The following is an 18,740-nucleotide window of genomic DNA, read 5'->3' as shown; positions in this document are numbered from 1 at the left end:
TGTCGGTACGGGTGTCGCTTGGGACATAGATCTAGTCTAGATCTAGATAGATAAATCACTTGCATTCTTGAATTAGATGATCTGTGAATCTAAAACGCAAAGATTTATGTCTATATCAAATATTTAAGGACTAAAATAGTTTAATAAAGAATCTCAATAATGTATTCTGATTTTAAAAGTCTTTTTAATTTTAAAAATTAATTTTGGGTTGACCTAGATTCTAGATCTATACATAGCTCCCTTCGACAGCCGATATTTAGATTCTAGATCTAGATGTCTAGAGAAATTTATTGTACGAGCCGACCCGCGGCATATCATATGCTGCTATTTAGTTTTTTTATTTTCTACGTTTCAGTAATTCATAATGTGTGAATTCGACAGTACCAATGCTGCCAATGAAAATATTTGCTTTAAAACACTAGATCGTTAAGAACGATACTACCCCCACCCTTCTTTCCCCCAACCCCTACCCCCACTCTCCTTTCCCCCAACCTTTACCCTACCCCCCCCCCCCCCCCCCGTGAAAGCAGCCTCCTCTTAGTTACCTCCCCATAGTTTAAAATCGTTTCAAACTAAATTATCTGCCCCTTATAGTCGTCACTAAACCCGGCTCTGTAAACATTTAGCGTGAACCACAGCTCACCAGACCATGTAGGGGTGGGGTGGTAGGGAGCGCGCTTACAGCTTGTTTTCTAGTGTCTCCCAGAAGAGAATCTATATATATAATTCTCTTCTGGGAGCCGCTAGAAAACAAGCTGCAAACGCGCCTAGAAAACAATTAGCTGTAAACGCGCTCCCTACCTCCCCACCCCTACATGGTTTTAGTGAGCTGTGTTCGCTCTAAATTTTACAAGCAGAGCCAACGATTTTAAACGTAGGGGGGGGGGAGGGGGGAAGGAAGGGGGATTATGGTCCTTAACGAGCTACTTATAGTGTTTTAAATAAATATTTTCAGTGGCAGCGTTGGTACTGTCGAATTCACAAATTATGAATTACTGAAAAGTAGAAAAAAAACAACAACTAAATAGCGGCGTATGTTATGCCGCGGGCCGGCTCGTTATATATATAGATACTAAAATAATTACTATTTTACAGCTCTAGTGCAGATTCTCTCCTGTAACCAAATGGACAAAAAAAAATCAAACATGTAATAGATAGAATATAGATATAGATCATCTCAGCGACAAAATCGTTGAGCCTCTCTCCAATTGTGTCGATAAGAATAAAACCCTTTGGTGGTTTCTCAGTCGACAGAGTCGTTGAGAATAAAACTGGCTCTCCATGATAGCAAAGCATAAAGAATAGGTGATCTGAAGACAAGATTCCAGCCATTTTGTTTTGACGAAACATAAAAGCTTGTTATTAAAACGTTTTTATGAAATTTTTATTCGTGTCGGATTTTTATTCATGTCGGTTTTTAAGATGTCGGCCTAGTGCAATGAGTCTATCTTTTTCTAGGGGTACAATAGTTGTATCAACACAGAAGTATGTACGAAGCACGTGCACCCCCCTCAACCCCCTCTCTCAACCCCCCCCCACCTCCCCGCAGACCCATCTGACCTCCCACGAAATGACGCTGACACCCTTAAACAAAGTGGACAAGACGTGATGTCTACCATGTGATGTTTATTGTAACAAGAACAGTTTGTAGATATTGAAAGAATTTTTTTTAAATGCCACGAAATGATTATATGACCATCGTGTATGTAAAGCAAATAAATTACGAATAGTGAACACATAAATATAGTTAGAGAAAATTTAAGAGAATTTGATAGCGTGAAACAAATGACGTCATTCTTTCAATAGCTGGCGGCTTGTGTTGTTGACCATCGACTGCAGCCAAGTGACGCCCTCATAAAGTGACCATCTATTGAAGCCCAGTGACGCCCACATTGTGTGACCATCTACTGAAGCCCAGTGACGCCCACATAATGAGATCATCTACTGAAGCCCAGTGACGCCCACATAATGAGATCATCTACTGCAGCCCAGTGACGCCCACATAATGTGACCATCTACTGAAGCCCAGTGACGCCCACATAAAGTGACCATCGACTGCAGCCCAGTGACGCCCACATAATGTGACCATCTACTGAAGCCCAGTGACGCCCACATGGTGTGACCATCTACTGAAGCCCAGTGACGCCCACGCTGTCTGTGCTCCCGTCGTATCCAGAGTTATGTTTCCTCATATAAGGCGAGACTAAAAGATGAGACACAAACACATTTTAGTGAAAAGCCAATTTCAACACATATAACTTCTATTTTAGCTTCTACTTATTACAGATTATATTTACAAGAGTGGCGATGGAGCATCTAATGATAACTATATCCAACGATGATTAGCTGTTCTACAGTGACCTTGCTACTATATACCCAGTGGCTGTACAGATACAGCTATAGAAATATAACACACTACCACACACTACCACACACTACCACACACAACCACACACGACCACACACTACCACATTGTACCACACACTACCACACTTTACCACACACCACGACATATTACCACATTTTACTAAACACTACCACACACTACCACATACTATCACACACTACCACATACTATCACACACTACTACATACTACCACACACTACCACACACTGCCACACTACTACACACTACCACACACTACCACATACTACCACACAACCACATACTCTACTGACCCACGTCTCGCTACAAAAATAAAACAAAGACTGTACTTGGCAAAAATCTCGTGCAACAAACCGGAAGTGCTAATTGTACTCACTGCAGAGACCGTGCCTGCAGTACTGGAAGCTGTACCCGGAACCTCCACACGCCGAGCATCTCTCTCCCACCTCGTACGGCCGCGCGTCCTCAAAGTATCTGTGGAGGGGACAATGACGTGTTAGCTTTCTAGTACGTACGCGTTAATACAAAGACTATTTCAAACTGACTAAAATATCTTGTCCGGTATTAGGCTACATATTTTTGTCGAGCTACTTAAGTACACTCTTAGTGTCTTTTTTATTTATACTTATTGTAATCAATAATTTACGACTTTGGTTTGACTATGAAACAAATTTTTAAACTGGTCAATTATTTTGACAACTTGACAGCATCTATAATATAAGCGGCCAAGTGGTGTGTGTCAGTCCTTCCTTCCGTCATCGCTATAGATTTTGGAACCATAAAAGTAAATATCGCACCTTGCAGTGCTTTTCAGCGCATCGCAGTGTGTAATAAAGTAGGGTTTGTTTATAACGACATAAAGTTATTTTATAGTTGCCACTGCTTTTACTCTTTTGCATAACGTAAAGAAAATAGTAAAGACACGCACATTGCTAAACATATTAAAAGGATCAATGTCAAATATCATTTTCGTTTATATTCCTCGAAAAAGTGGATACATTTTAATAACATATTAACAGTAGGGTAGAAAAATCTAATTAAACTGTTTATTAATTTTGCCAAGGGAGGTAATTTTAAAATAAATTCAACTAAAAATGTGAAGGCAAAATCTCCAAGACGGAATAATTGTTGGAATAATATAATTACCAAAATGTGAATGCAAATTATGCAGACGTGTAAGAGTACATTATTGTTGGAATATTATAATTAGCACTGATTGGTAAAAGGCTATCTTTTACTTATTTTATTCACTGAACGTACTGTTTACTAATTGTAATTTTTAATCAACTATTGCCCCATTATTATATAAAGTCATCACGTTCATTAAGTGAGCAATGGTTTTAGTCATGAAAATTTATTGTAAATTTTAAAAAGTACTGAAAAAAATGCTTGAATTTATAAAGTGCAATTTGGTCAGTAAAACACGGATATTCTAAATACTGGCTTTTATTTATTTTAAACACTTAATGTACTCTTTACTAATTATTATTCTATCTTTCGGTTTGCGGACAAGCTAGGGGTTTTGTAGCAGAGCCGTAGCGAGGGGGGGGGGGGGACATATGTCCCCGGGTGCCAAAATGGGATGGAAAAACAAATTGAAAATTTGCGGAAGGGGGGGGGGTGGAAAAAAGGAAGGTTGGTGGTGGGGGGGGGGGGTGCAAATCGAAAGTTTGTCCCCGGGATGGAGGTTCGCTGTTTTATAGTCATTCACTGAGTCAGACGCGCCGCCGGCGCTCGGAAAGGGCGCGATTTGGCGCTACGGGATAGACTGTGAGCAATATGCCTTTGCATTTAAATTGTGTTTATATAATCAGTGTTGTGTTTGTTTTTTCGTATGTGTTTTTTTTTTGCGTTCGTTTGTATTGTGTTTAGTTTTGTTCTGTTCCCAAGTTAGTACATTTAAAAAAAATTTACCTTAGCGGAGCACAGGTATGCAGCTAGTCTAAACTATGTGACGACATGAAGATATTACCAAGTCACGACACGACACGACACGACATCACGACACGACACGTTATCACGACACGACACGACACGACATCACGACAAGACATCACGACACGACATAACGACACGACATCACGACACGACATCACGACACGACACGACATCACGACATGACACGACAGCACGACACGACATCATGATACGACATCACGACACGATATCACGACACGACATCACGACACGACATCACGACACGACATCACGACACGACATCACGACACGACATCACGACACGACATCACGACACGACATCACGACACGACATCACGACACGACATCACGACACGACATCACGACACGACATCACGACACGACATCACGACACGACATCACGACACGACATCACGACACGACATCACGACACGACATCACGACATCACGTCACGACATCACGACATCACGACACGACATCACGACACGACATCACGACACGACACGACACGACATCACGACACGACATCACGACACGACATCACGACACGACATCACGACATCACGACACGACATCACTACACGACATCACTACACGACATCACGACACGACATCACGACACGACATCACGACACGACACGTCACGACATCACGACACGACATCACGACACGACATCACAACACGACATCACGACACGACATCACGACACGACATCACGACACGACATCACGACACGACATCACGACACGACATCACGACACGACATCACGACACGACATCACGACACGACATCACGACACGACATCACGACACGACATCACGACACGACACTACACGACATCACAACACGACACTACACGACATCACAACACGACACTACACGACATCACGACACGACATCACGACACGACATCACGACACGACATCACGACACGACATCACGACACGACATCACGACACGACATCACGACACGACATCACGACACGACACGACATCACGACACGACACGACATCACGACACGACACGACACGACATCACGACACGACACGACATCACGACACGACATCACGACACGACATCACGACACGACACGACATCACGACACGACATCACGACACGACATCACGTCACGACATCACGTCACGACATCACGACACGACATCACGACACGACATCACGACACGACATCACGACACGACATCACGACACGACATCACGACATCACGACATCACGACACGACATCACGACACGACATCACGACACGACATCACGACACGACACGACATCACGACATCACGACACGACATCACGACACGACATCACGACATCACGACACGACATCACGACATCACGACACGACATCACTACACGACACGACATCACGACACGACACTACACGACATCACGACACGACACGACATCACGACACGACATCACGACACGACACGACATCACGACACGACATCACGACACGACATCACGTCACGACATCACGACACGACATCACGACACGACATCACGACACGACATCACTACACGACATCACGACATCACGACATCACGACACGACATCACGACACGACATCACGACACGACATCACGACACGACACGACATCACGACACGACACTACACGACATCACGACACGACATCACGACACGACATCACGACATCACTACACGATATCACGACACGACATCACGACACGACATAACAACACGGCATGGTATCATAATGTAGGATGTAATCTTTGAATGAAATTGCTGGTTAAATTCTTGGAGCAGAGTTCTCGACTTACCGGGCATCAAACAAGCAGGCTATAAAGATGGCGGGGGTTGGGTACGTGCTTTTGCTGAAGCGTTGGCATTTGTTGAGGGCACACCCCACCCTGTGGGCCTTGGCTGTAGTTATCTGTCAATCATGATTGTATGGTCAATCGCGGCAATATCAATAATGATTGAGTGATCTATCTCAGCAATAACAATCATGATTGCATTGTCTAACTGTAATACTAATCATGTTTGATAATCTATATAAGTAAGCATCAATCAAGATTGCATGCTCTGTTTTATTAATTTTAATCATGATTGCATGAACTATTATAGTAGCATCGCAACTTAAATATTATTCTAATACACATTCAGGTCATTACACCTTACACCTAACCTGGTCAATCACCTTACATGATCCTTACATACTGAAGTAGGCCCCATGTATCTTACTCTGTACACAATACATTATAAATAACTGGAAACATTTTGTGTAACTTACTCCATGCACGATGTTTACATATACCAACACAATGTGTAGAGCTGACAACTTAAACAGTTATAAGCTACTCACCACTTGATAGTGACCACAGGTATATTTATGTGTACATTTTGGCTCGTTGATGTCGTAATCTTTGCCTTCATTCCAAAACATCCAAAAGGCTTCCTCGATGCTATATTTAGAACCTACATTCAAAACAAAAGGAAAACTATTTATATTTCTAATGATTTTTTTAAAGACCAGCACCTAATAACATTCCTTCCTCATACAATTCTAAACATAGTTGTTGGTCTGTTTACTCTCCGGAGTATGGTAGGTCTACCAATCTATCAAGCAGCTATCGTTTGTTTACCAATCTATTAAGCAACTATGGCAGGTCTAACAATCTATTCCAACCACCATGATTGTAGTAGGTCGCCCCCCCCCGGGACTCTACCCACCATGATTGTAGTAGAGCGCCTCCCACACCCCCGGGACTCTACCCACCATGATTGTAGTAGAGCGACTCCCCATCCCTGGGACTTTACCCACCATGATTTTAGTAGAGTGCCTCCCCCACCCCCGGACTCTACCCACCATGATTGTAGTAGAGTGCCTCCCCCACCCCCGGGACTCTACCCACCATGATTGTAGTAGAGTGCCTCCCCCATGTAGTCCCACACCTTCCAGGTGTGAGGTTTTTTTTTCATCCACTTTTTGGTCATGTTCCTGTGACTGTGGGTGCCAATACATTTCTGGGTCCAGTCTTTGGCGAACTCCTCCAGGTCTTCATCCCACATCTGAAAACATGGGAATCAAAAGCTTAAACCACAGCTACAAACATGGGAATTATAAACTTAAACCACGGCTGAAAACATGGGAATTAAAAGCTTAAACCACAGCTACAAACATGGGAATTATAAACTTAAACCACAGCTGCAAACATGGGAATTATAAACTTAAACCACAGCTTAAAACATGGTGAATTATAAACTTAAACCACGGCTGAAAACATGGGAATTATAAACTTAAACCACGGCTGAAAACATGGGAATTATAAACTTAAACCACGGCTGAAAACATGGGAATTATAAACTTAAACCACAGCTAAAAACATGGGAATTATAAACTTAAACCACAGCTACAAACATGGGAATTAAAAGCTTAAACCAACCACAGCTACAAACATGGGAATTAACAGCTTAAACCACAGCTACAAACATGGGAATTATAAACTTAAACCACAGCTGCAAACATGGGAATTATAAACTTAAACCACGGCTGAAAACATGGGAATTATAAACTTAAACCACGGCTGAAAACATGGGAATTATAAACTTAAACCACGGCTGAAAACATGGGAATTATAAACTTAAACCACGGCTGCAAACATGGGAATTATAAACTTAAACCACAGCTGAAAACATGGTAATTATAAACTTAAACCACGGCTGAAAACATGGGAATTATAAACTTAAACCACAGCTGCAAACATGGGAATTATAAACTTAAACCACGGCTGAAAACATGGGAATTATAAACTTAAACCACAGCTACAAACATGGGAATTATAAACTTAAACCACAGCTGAAAACATGGGAATTATAAACTTAAACCACAGCTGAAAACATGGGAATTATAAACTTAAACCACAGCTGCAAACATGGGAATTAAAAACTTAAACCACAGCTGCAAACATGGGAATTATAAACTTAAGTCACAGCTAGAAATATGAGAATAAATAAACGTATTTCAAAGCTTAAACTAGAGCTAAACCATAGCAAAAATTACAGCTAAAACCACAGCTAAATCCACAGCAAAAACCACACATACTGACTCAGGACATAATATTACCAAACTATCCCTTCAAATGCTGAGGTTACATGAACTGGTGAACTCTACTTCACTTGCCACGTCAGGTACCAAAACGGAGCCTTATTATAATCTGATGATATACAACAAAAACAAAATAAACACACAAACGACTGACGCTATAAACAATGCTAACCAAACCACAGACACAACTGATATGCTAACCAAACCACACACACGACTGATGCTATAGAAGAACACTACAACACTTGCCACAGACACAACTGATGCTATAGAAGAACACTACAACACTTGCCACACACACAACTGATGCTATAGAAGAACACTACAACACTTGCTACAGACACGACTGATGTTATAGAAGAACACTACAACACTTGCCACAGACACGACTAATGCTATAGAAGAACACTACAACACTTGCCACAGTCACGACTGATGCTATAGAAGAACACTACAACACTTGTCACACACACGGCTGATGCTATAGAAGAACACTACAACACTTGCCACAGACACGACTGATGCTATAGAAGAACACTACAACACTTGCCACAGCCACGGCTGATGCTATAGAAGAACACTACAACACTTGCCACAGACACGACTGATGCTATAGAAGAACACTACAACACTTGCCACAGCCACGACTGATGCTATAGAAGAACACTACAACACTTGCCACAGACACGACTGATGCTATAGAAGAACACTACAACACTTGCCACAGACACGACTGATGCTATAGAAGAACACTACAACACTTGCCACAGACACGACTGATGCTATAGAAGAACACTACAACACTTGCCACAGCCACGACTGATGCTATAGAAGAACACTACAACACTTGCCACACACACAACTGATGCTATAGAAGAACACTACAACACTTGCCACAGACACGACTGATGCTATAGAAGAACACTACAACACTTGCCACAGACACAACTGATGCTATAGAAGAACACTACAACACTTGCTACAGACACGACTGATGTTATAGAAGAACACTACAACACTTGCCACAGACACAACTGATGCTATAGAAGAACACTACAACACTTGCTACAGACACAACTGATGCTATAGAAGAACACTACAACACTTGCCACAGCCACGACTGATGCTATAGAAGAACACTACAACACTTGCCACAGACACGGCTGATGCTATAGAAGAACACTACAACACTTGCCATACACACGACTGATGCTATAGAAGAACACTACAACACTTGCCACAGACACGACTGATGCTATAGAAGAACACTACAACACTTGCCACAGACACGACTGATGCTATAGAAGAACACTACAACACTTGCCACAGACACGACTGATGCTATAGAAGAACACTACAACACTTGCCACAGCCACGACTGATGCTATAGAAGAACACTACAACACTTGCCACAGACACGACTGATGCTATAGAAGAACACTACAACACTTGCCACAGACACAACTGATGCTATAGAAGAACACTACAACACTTGCCACAGCCACGACTGATGCTATAGAAGAACACTACAACACTTGCCACAGACACAACTGATGCTATAGAAGAACACTACAACACTTGCCACAGACACGACTGATGCTATAGAAGAACACTACAACACTTGCCACAGACACGACTGATGCTATAGAAGAACACTACAACACTTGCCACAGTCACGACTGATGCTATAGAAGAACACTACAACACTTGCCACAGACACGACTGATGCTAAAGAAGAACACTACAACACTTGCCACAGCCACGACTGATGCTATAGAAGAACACTACAACACTTGCCACAGCCACGACTGATGCTATAGAAGAACACTACAACACTTGCCACAGCCACGACTGATGCTATAGAAGAACACTACAAAACTTGCCACAGAGACAACTGATGCTATAGAAGAACACTACAACACTTGCCACAGACACGACTGATGCTATAGAAGAACACTACAACACTTGTCATACACACGGCTGATGCTATAGAAGAACACTACAACACTTGCCACAGTCACGACTGATGCTATAGAAGAACACTACAACACTTGCCACAGTCACGACTGATGCTATAGAAGAACACTACAACACTTGCCACACACACGACTGATGCTATAGAAGAACACTACAACACTTGCCATAGACACGACTGATGCTATAGAAGAACACTACAACACTTGCCACAGACACGACTGATGCTATAGAAGAACACTACAACACTTGCCAACTCGCGCATGCCAGTGGCAGGCGGCTCCACGATACTCCTGTACGAGTTGACGATTTGGAGGATTCGCTGCTTCTCCTCTGGGGTGAAGGTCGTTCTGTCGCCGATGTCCGTCCGGACGAAGTTTGGTACCGGCCGCCTGAAGATGTCCTCACGGGTGTGGGAGACTAACAGACAGGTGGCTGGAATCAAGATGGCCGCCGTGATGGCCAGGGTCAGGTACCGTGGGGTAGACATTCCTTAGCCTTCAGACAAATTTTTTTTAATATTTAAAAATAATAAATACATACAAACGGTTATGATTACAAGCTTTTATAAATGCACTAAAAGAAGAAAATAATACAATTTTTATTAAATATAAATCTGCGGTTACTTTATATATAAAACATTACTTTCTTTAAATATATTAATGCACTACTATTTATATCACTACAGCGGCCCACGCTTTTATTTATAATTATATAAATAATATTTGATTAGGGTTGTAAAGAAACAAGACTACATTTAAGGGAAGTAATTAAGTGATGATATATAATATTTACAAGTTACATTCTTCTTTCCCTTAGATAGATATCTACTAGTTTCTACGGGGACTAATTTTATAATATAAAGGTTGGAGATTTACGGATAGATCCTGGAAGAAAATATCAAAATAAAATCTACGGGGGACACTTTCAATCTTTGGAGTATCCCTACCATATACCTCGCTTGAAAATTAACCCTAGCCTTAACACCAACCCCACGGCAAGTTCCTGTCACTAGATTAACCTTAACGCCTTAGTCCGAACTGTGATACAGGCAGATAAAAACAGACAGCATAGAGCTACTGCCGCTTTATAGACCGCAGACAATTTGATCTTTGTGTAGGCCACAATCATTCCGCCGTTCATTAACAACTTCTCGTCGCTAACGTCATTTAGAATAAAAAAAAATTTACAAAAAAAAACCCTCAATTTCTATTCATGTAACAATTAACGTGATTCGGTAATTGGCGGCGGTTACATTTTTTGCCCAGCGCTGAGTATGATTGTATCGACGTTAGCCTTACAAAAATATAACCCGACCATTAACCCCAAGCACCCAAGGCTGGGAATAAATTAATGTAGCCGTGTGAAATGGATATGATATTTGCCAGCCTGCGGGAACTGGGGGAGAAATGGAACAGCGGGTTGCAGACCATAGCTTTATGCATATCGTATGAGTGACGTGCATGTTTTTTTTTGGGGGGGGGGGGGGGGGTCACGTGACACCCTAAAATCAAGTAATTAAATATAATAAAATATTATTTAAAAGTCACAGCTATGTAACGCCGTTCTATTAAATAGGTTGAGATGGTTGCCTATTTATAAACTTTTATTTAGTTCACAATGTCTGTTGGTGGGAAAACGTTCCATTTAAATTCGTCTCTGTTGACAATGCAAGAAAATCTAATTTTTAATCTAATTTGCTCATTACAATTTAATCAAGAGATTACTAAATTCAATAAACAAGTGGAGAAGACAGGATAAAATAATAGAGATCGCTTTAACAGCTGACGACACACTCACGTTTTGACAGAGCGTCGACCACGATTAAAAAGATCCAATGGTTGTCTTTGAATGACTGCAAGCCACTGATCGGGTTTCAAAGCAAATATTTTTTAGTCGTGGCCTAAGTGGTGCCAACCTTATTTAAAACGACTTACTAAAAAGTGGAAAATATAGAACGACTTACTAAAAAGTGGAAAATATAGAACGACTTACTAAAAAGTGGAAAATATAGAACGACTTACTAAAAAGTGGAAAATATAGAACGACTTACTAAAAAGTGGAAAATATAGAACGACTTACTAAAAAGTGGAAAATATAGAACGACTTACTAAAAAGTGGAAAATATAAAACGACTTACTAAAAAGTGGAAAATATAGAACGACTTACTAAAAAGTGGAAAATATAAAACGACTTACTAAAAAGTGGAAAATATAGAACGACTTACTAAAAAGTGGAAAATATAGAACGACTTACTAAAAAGTGGAAAATATAGAACGACTTACAAAAAAGTGGAAAATATAGAACGACTTACTAAAAAGTGGAAAATATAGAACGACTTACTAAAAAGTGGAAAATATAGAACGACTTATTAAAAAGTGGAAAATAAAACAAACATGAAACTATTTTTAACAATAAGCTTTTAAAAGCACTGAAAATAAGTAAATAAAACTAATTTGTTTCCTTTAATAATATCTTTTGTCGCTAAAATATGTAAGAGTTTGGTCGCTAAAATATGTAAGAGTTTGGTCGCTAAAATATGTAAGCAATCTTATGAGTGACTGAAGCTTTTACTTTTAAAAGTTTGTTTTATTTTCTTACTAGCCGTCCCGGCCAGGCCCTGCACTGGCATCTCTGAAAAACGTATCTGTAAAGGACCATAACGTGTGTGTTTAGTAATCAGCATATACCCGGCATTGCCCACCCGAACCACAACCAACCAAAACACACAAAAACGCAAACATAACACTAACACAAAACAAACACAAACGAAAACACAAAAACAAACGCAAAGACAAACCCAACCACAAACACAAAGAAAGCACAAACACTAACGCAAACAAAAAAGCAAACGAAAACAAATGCAAACGCAAACACTAACCCAACCACAATCAAACGAAACAAAAAAACACACCAAAAAAACAACAACAACGGAAACATAACACAAACACAAATACAAACACAAGCGAAAACACAAAAACAAACGCAAACACAACCACAAACACAAAGAAAACACAAACGCAAAGATAAAAGCAAAAGAAAATACAAACGCAAAGAAAAAAGCAAACGAAAACAAACCCAAACCCAACCCCAAATCCAAACGCAAACACAACCACAAACGCAAACCCAAGCTCAAACACAAAGAAAACACAAACGCAAATATAAACTCAAAGTGTCCACAGTCTAGCCCGGGCCGCCTAATCGCACCATGACGACGTGCAGCGTAACCGCCTGATTCAACTTAGTAAGCGACTATAGTACCCAACTTATTCATAGTCTTTTGAACTCACGCGAACGTAGGTACCATTGCAAACACGGGAAGGCCCGGGGCGCCAAATAGCCGGAGAACGCCCGGATTTGATTAACTTAAAGACTATAGTAATCTTTGTTATTCATAGTTTATCGCACTGTTTAAAACGAAATTATGCAGCATAGCGCTCACATGATAGCACAGGGCGCCAAATCGAACCGTGCAGGGGCGCCGGCGGACGCGCCTGTTTCAATTTGGCGAACAAAATTATAATACTCCAAGCTCATCCGTAAATGGAAAGAAATAAACATATAGCATTTGTAGGACCTGTCTTATTAAATGTTATTGATTTTAAAAAAATAATTAGTATACAGTATGTTCAGTGTATAGAATAAATAAAAGGCAGTATTAAAAATACCAACGACATTGCTCTTAATCAATCCCCGCTAATTATGTAATTTTTTTTTTTCCTAACACCAAAACAAAGTAATAAAAGTAAATTCTTTCTTCCCCCGATTCAATGGTTTTTTTAAAGGGAAGTAACTGTGTTTTCCAAATCTAGGGACGTTATGAGAACTAAAGGACAAAATGCAAATACATTTCAGACACAATTTTAGAAATTTTATAAATATTGATACACTTTTAAAAAAAAAATTATGTAATGTTCATAATTGAAAATTATTATTCTAAGTATATAAAATGAAAATTGTTTTTAAAGACTTTCAATAGTAATTTTTAAACTCATAAATTTAGACCGTGAGCGCTTTAATAATCTAACACTTGAATCCATCGAGTATCGTTTTTTTTTTCGTTTTTTGTTATATTCCTTTGTAATCCTCGATTACAAACATTTTACAAACATTTTACAAACAAACATACAGAATTGAACTTTATATATATTAGATTGTCAGTGCATTTAAAGTGTTAAGCCGACTTTACTTTCCCCGAAGTAAGTCAGGTACCCAAAAGAGCTGGCTGGACCAGTAGCGTAGCGAGGGGGTCGGGGGGCGGGGGGGGGGGGGGGGCATATGTCCCCGGGCGCCGAGCTTAGGGGCGCCAAAATGGGTTGGAAAAATAAATTGAAAGGTTGAGGTGGGTGCAAATCGAAATCTCGAGGGGGGGGGGGGTGCAAATCGAAAGTTTGAGGGGGGGTGCAAATCGAAATCTCGAGTTTGTCCCCGGGCGCCGGGAAGGGTCGCTAGGCCTCTGGGCTGAACTCAGTGACGTCTTTCAGTCACAAGTCCGAACCGTGATCCAACTCTAGACTTTCGGGCTAGCAGTAAATTGCTCTACATTTCGACCACGCCGTCCCATTTTATTATATTTACTAGGCATGCTGCCCAGCTTCGCTTAGGCTTTCGAAAACATTGAGAATTTGAATGCTTAATTAATTCGCCCGAAGGTCGGTCTACGACCTCAAGAGTTATGAAGAGGTTCCTCGGTGGACATTTTTTTTCGATTTATAGCTCATATAAGGTACCGGTCAGTCGAGGTCAGTTTTGACCCCCACATCGTAGACTTTTCGGCCAACCGGCCCCCGTGTTCTGTCGCACCAAGGCAAGATCATGCCAAATTTGAAGCGCCTGCGGCGCCGGGAAGTGCCCTATCGGACACCCGACAATCTAGATCTAGAGCTAGAATCCTAAAAGATTTTTTTTTTAAGTTTAGCCCGAGCATAACAAAAAAGAATACATTAACCAAGCTGACTTGCTGTGTCTCGAACCCGCACCACCTGCGTGGTTTAATGTACACTAACATCTCCGCTATTTAGGCACCTTATAGAATACGGAGAATGAAACACGTATTTTAAAATCTTAACTTACGCGAATATGCCTATTCTTTCAAATTAATTTTTTATCCCAAATTAGCCAGTTCATAACAAAGATTTTGTATAAAATAAATAAGTCTTGAAATAGTTTAGTCCTAATATAGAAATTTATTTTTGGAATTGATTTTAGAGAAGTTAGAGTCTAAATCTAGATCTTAGCGTCTACGTCTAGATCTAGTTATTGCGTAGATTTAGATTTAGTCTAGATCTAGAATCTCTAGATCTAGAATCCAAATACATAAAATAAATTTTATGAGTTTAGGCCGGAAAAATTGTATTGTATACATTTCATAGTGTACGTAGATCTAAATCAAATTTGAATGAAATAGTTCATTTCTTTTCATTCTAAACACGGCAGATGACGTCATTAGTTAATGTATAAGCAATAGTGACGTCACAGTTTTATGCGTTCTTTTTCACATATATTAATGCTTTTCCGGTTGCATAAATAATACTGTTTCTCTATATTCGAATACGCCTTTATTTTTTATTTTTCTTCTTTAAATAATTTTGTGGTTATACATTTAAAACATCTAACATATTTTTTTCAACAAAAGTCCGTAAAAAGTTCTCGATATATCGCTGCCGATTCTGACGTGATGTCCGGCGAAAATTTTTTGCGGACAGAGAAAGAGAGAGAGAGATGTGCGAACGTGGGGATTTATATATTAGGATTATATCTAAGTGAGATTTAAAACTTAAAAAAAATTGTCCTTAAACGACAACTAGATACATTCATTCAATCCATTTCCATTTTTGATTGATTGAAGAATGGCAAGAAGCTTAACTCTGAGTTAAGAGTATGGAGCAGTGTTTCTTCCCGGCATCTCTTCCCCACCCCCTAAAATATCTAGTGTCCCCCGGAGAAAAAAGTCTGGAAGAAACACTTGTTTAGAGGGACGTCCCTATACGTCACTACTAGGAGGTGTGGTGGGGGTGGGGTGGTGGGGGTGGGGGGGGGGTGGTGGGGTGAGTCGGAATTGAGAAGGAGGAGGTTAGAATGGAGATGGGGGGGGGGTCGGAAAGTGTGACGCCACTTTTTCGCATTTTAAAAGTAATGTTAAAAATATTTAGCCCGTATGTCGCATTTTTAAAATACTTTTTTTTTAAAAATTGCAATAAAAATTAATCTTTAGAGGCCTATTTAATGTTGACCAGGTTCAGTGAATAAATTTTAAGGAAATCCCTGTTTTGAGAAGACAAGAATTCCAACTTTGAATGAAGTAATAACTGGAAATGTGACGTATTTAAAGAGGGCCGGGGCAATTTAAAAATTGTTCCAAAAGCGTGACGTTTAATAAAGACGTGAGCTAATTGAGCTGTCAGGTACAATAATGACGGTCTAATGAAGCAGGTATTTATAAGATAAATGACTTACCCGCTAGTCAATAGCACTGGTGTCAGTGTACCGCGGGACTCCTGTGTTTAGTAGTTTGCTGCTCACTCACCAACTAGCGACTGCTTGTGTGCTCTATCTTGACATCTATTTAAGTACTCACATCGACCGGTAATTAGGACATACGTCATAACAACTGGGTAGTTTGTTTTTTTCTCCTGATGTTGCTTGTACATGGAGCTGCAGACGCTCATAGTGACGGTGCATCATTAGGCTGGTGTGTGTGTGTGTGTGCATTCATGTGTGTGTGCGCGTGCGTGAGTGTCTGTATGTGTATGGTTGTGTATATGTTGTGTATATGTGTGTATACCTGAGTGTGTGTGTGTGCGCACTGTCTGCGTGTGTGTGAGTGCGTATGTGCGGTAATTTGTTGTCGAACTATCTTCCTACCCGCCACTTAAAAAAATAATGTAATTATTTTAAACGAACCAATACAATTATTAATGACCAGCATTCATCTGTTTGTAAGATCTCAATATTTGAAGGGATTGTGTGGTTTGCTGTACGTATGGCCCCAATAGTGACGCCACATACTACAAATGGTCGTACAGGCAACAAATATATATTTCAAAAACATATTATTCAAAAACATATTATGTTTGTGTATTACGCAATGATCAAATATAAGCCTAAAACATACATAAATTGACTCTCCTCGGAACTAGGGGCCTATCTGTTTTCTTTATTAGTCGCTTAGTACAGTGGTACGATGTTTAAAATTAACCACACCATGATTTAATGATAAGCTCAGCTGTTGTGTTTAAAAATTAAACCTGAGCACATCGTTTAAACATGCATTTAGCATACTAATTACATGTTTGGTGTTAGTTTTATAGGTGAGTAGGCCTATATCGATGTCAATTTAACATACGGATTTCAAAATCCATATTAACGTCACTGTTCCCTAATTTTAAAATCAGATTTATTAATTTCTGTAACTTGATCCTAAATAAACGGTAACATTCGTGGGCTGTTGCTTGATATTCGCTAGAATCCTCCAATTTTTAAGTGTCCGATGGGATTATACGTCTCAGCGAAATTCTGTTACACTAGAATTTCTTTAGCAGTGTATTTACATCTGGTTGGTTGAAAACTATTATATCAACTCCCGCGATCTTGTTACATGTCTCAAGTACTCACATTACTACGGCTTTTAAGATTAGGCCTCTATTTTAATTACTGTAATTAATCCAGGAGAGAATCCCTGTCTTACTGCTAATACATATAAGGGTAGCTTAGTGCATACTTCACAGAAAAATGTTTCAAACAACATATTAATGTAAATAATAAATCAATAGGCTGCCCACATATACATACATACTTGTACGCATAAATAAACATATACGTGGTCGGGTAGTTAAGCGCATGTTTACTAATCCCATAAGTCCCAGGCTCGAATATCCTTGTCCTCTAGGTTGGGGGATGAACAGAGGATCAGAAAATATATCTCATCAAAACACGCGGCAGCAGCTGAATCAATCAGGACGTTCAATCATTTAAAAATGTCATAAAAAACGTTTTCATAACAAACTTTTGTGTGATAATGCACTAAAAAGTAGAAAATAAATTAGCGTGGTTCACTTAAGTGTCTATTGGATACCTTTACTAATATTTAGGAAGAGACTCGCGCTTTTCTTTATAGTTATTTTTAAAAAATGGCACTGTAGGACATCCGGCAGGACATCCGGCAGGACACGTCGGTCCTTCCAACCGTCGCTTCCTCTGTAAGTGTGCACTGACATCTTTCTATCAAAACTATTTTTTTTTTAATTTTCACTTTGCTAATTTTTTCAACAAAACTTTTACAGGCAAACGTCGGGCACCAGACCAACAAAAGTCATGCACGGCGGTGTAAATAACAACAGTAAACCTAAC

At 40.0% G+C, this 18,740-nt stretch overlaps 1 protein-coding gene across 4 annotated transcripts; it reads right to left on the bottom strand.

Moving 5' to 3' along the window:
• Positions 1-1,611: 1,611 nt before the first annotated feature.
• On the bottom strand, positions 1,612-16,969 carry LOC131927158 (GLIPR1-like protein 1). 4 transcript variants are annotated; one of them, XM_059282876.1, is made up of 7 exons: positions 16,848-16,969; positions 10,645-10,889; positions 7,225-7,381; positions 6,675-6,787; positions 6,130-6,242; positions 2,765-2,862; positions 1,612-2,203 (listed from the first exon to the last, which is right to left on the bottom strand). In XM_059282876.1, exons 2-7 carry the CDS (start codon positions 10,879-10,881, stop codon positions 2,127-2,129), a joined length of 795 nt encoding a protein of 264 aa, XP_059138859.1. In that variant the 5' UTR covers positions 10,882-10,889; positions 16,848-16,969; the 3' UTR covers positions 1,612-2,126. The 4 variants fall into 4 exon arrangements, with proteins under 4 accessions (XP_059138859.1, XP_059138860.1, XP_059138862.1 ...); XM_059282877.1 differs by lacking the exon at positions 16,848-16,969 and adding an exon at positions 11,383-11,436; XM_059282879.1 differs by lacking the exon at positions 16,848-16,969 and adding an exon at positions 11,413-11,435.
• Between the last annotated feature and the right edge of the window lie 1,771 nt (positions 16,970-18,740).

This window comes from Physella acuta, unplaced genomic scaffold (genome assembly GCF_028476545.2).
Source record: "Physella acuta isolate Inbredline_101_S28 unplaced genomic scaffold, ASM2847654v3 ptg001377l, whole genome shotgun sequence".
In the NCBI taxonomy this organism is placed as follows: Eukaryota; Metazoa; Mollusca; class Gastropoda; family Physidae; genus Physella; species Physella acuta.
Note: the sequence above shows the minus strand (reverse complement) of the source record. Positions and strands in the feature narration are given on the sequence as shown.

What these genes read in the sequence shown, in the direction of transcription:
- LOC131927158 (XM_059282876.1), bottom strand. Translation starts at nt 10,881, where the DNA reads ATGTCTACCCCACGGTACCTGACCCTGGCCATCACGGCGGCCATCTTG. An exon ending in CCACTGGCATGCGCGAGTTG is followed by an intron (nt 7,382 to 10,644) that starts GCAAGTGTTGTA and finishes CCATGTTTTCAG; the next exon opens with ATGTGGGATGAAGACCTGGA. An exon ending in CCTGTGGTCACTATCAAGTG is followed by an intron (nt 6,243 to 6,674) that starts GTGAGTAGCTTA and finishes CATGATTGACAG; the next exon opens with ATAACTACAGCCAAGGCCCA.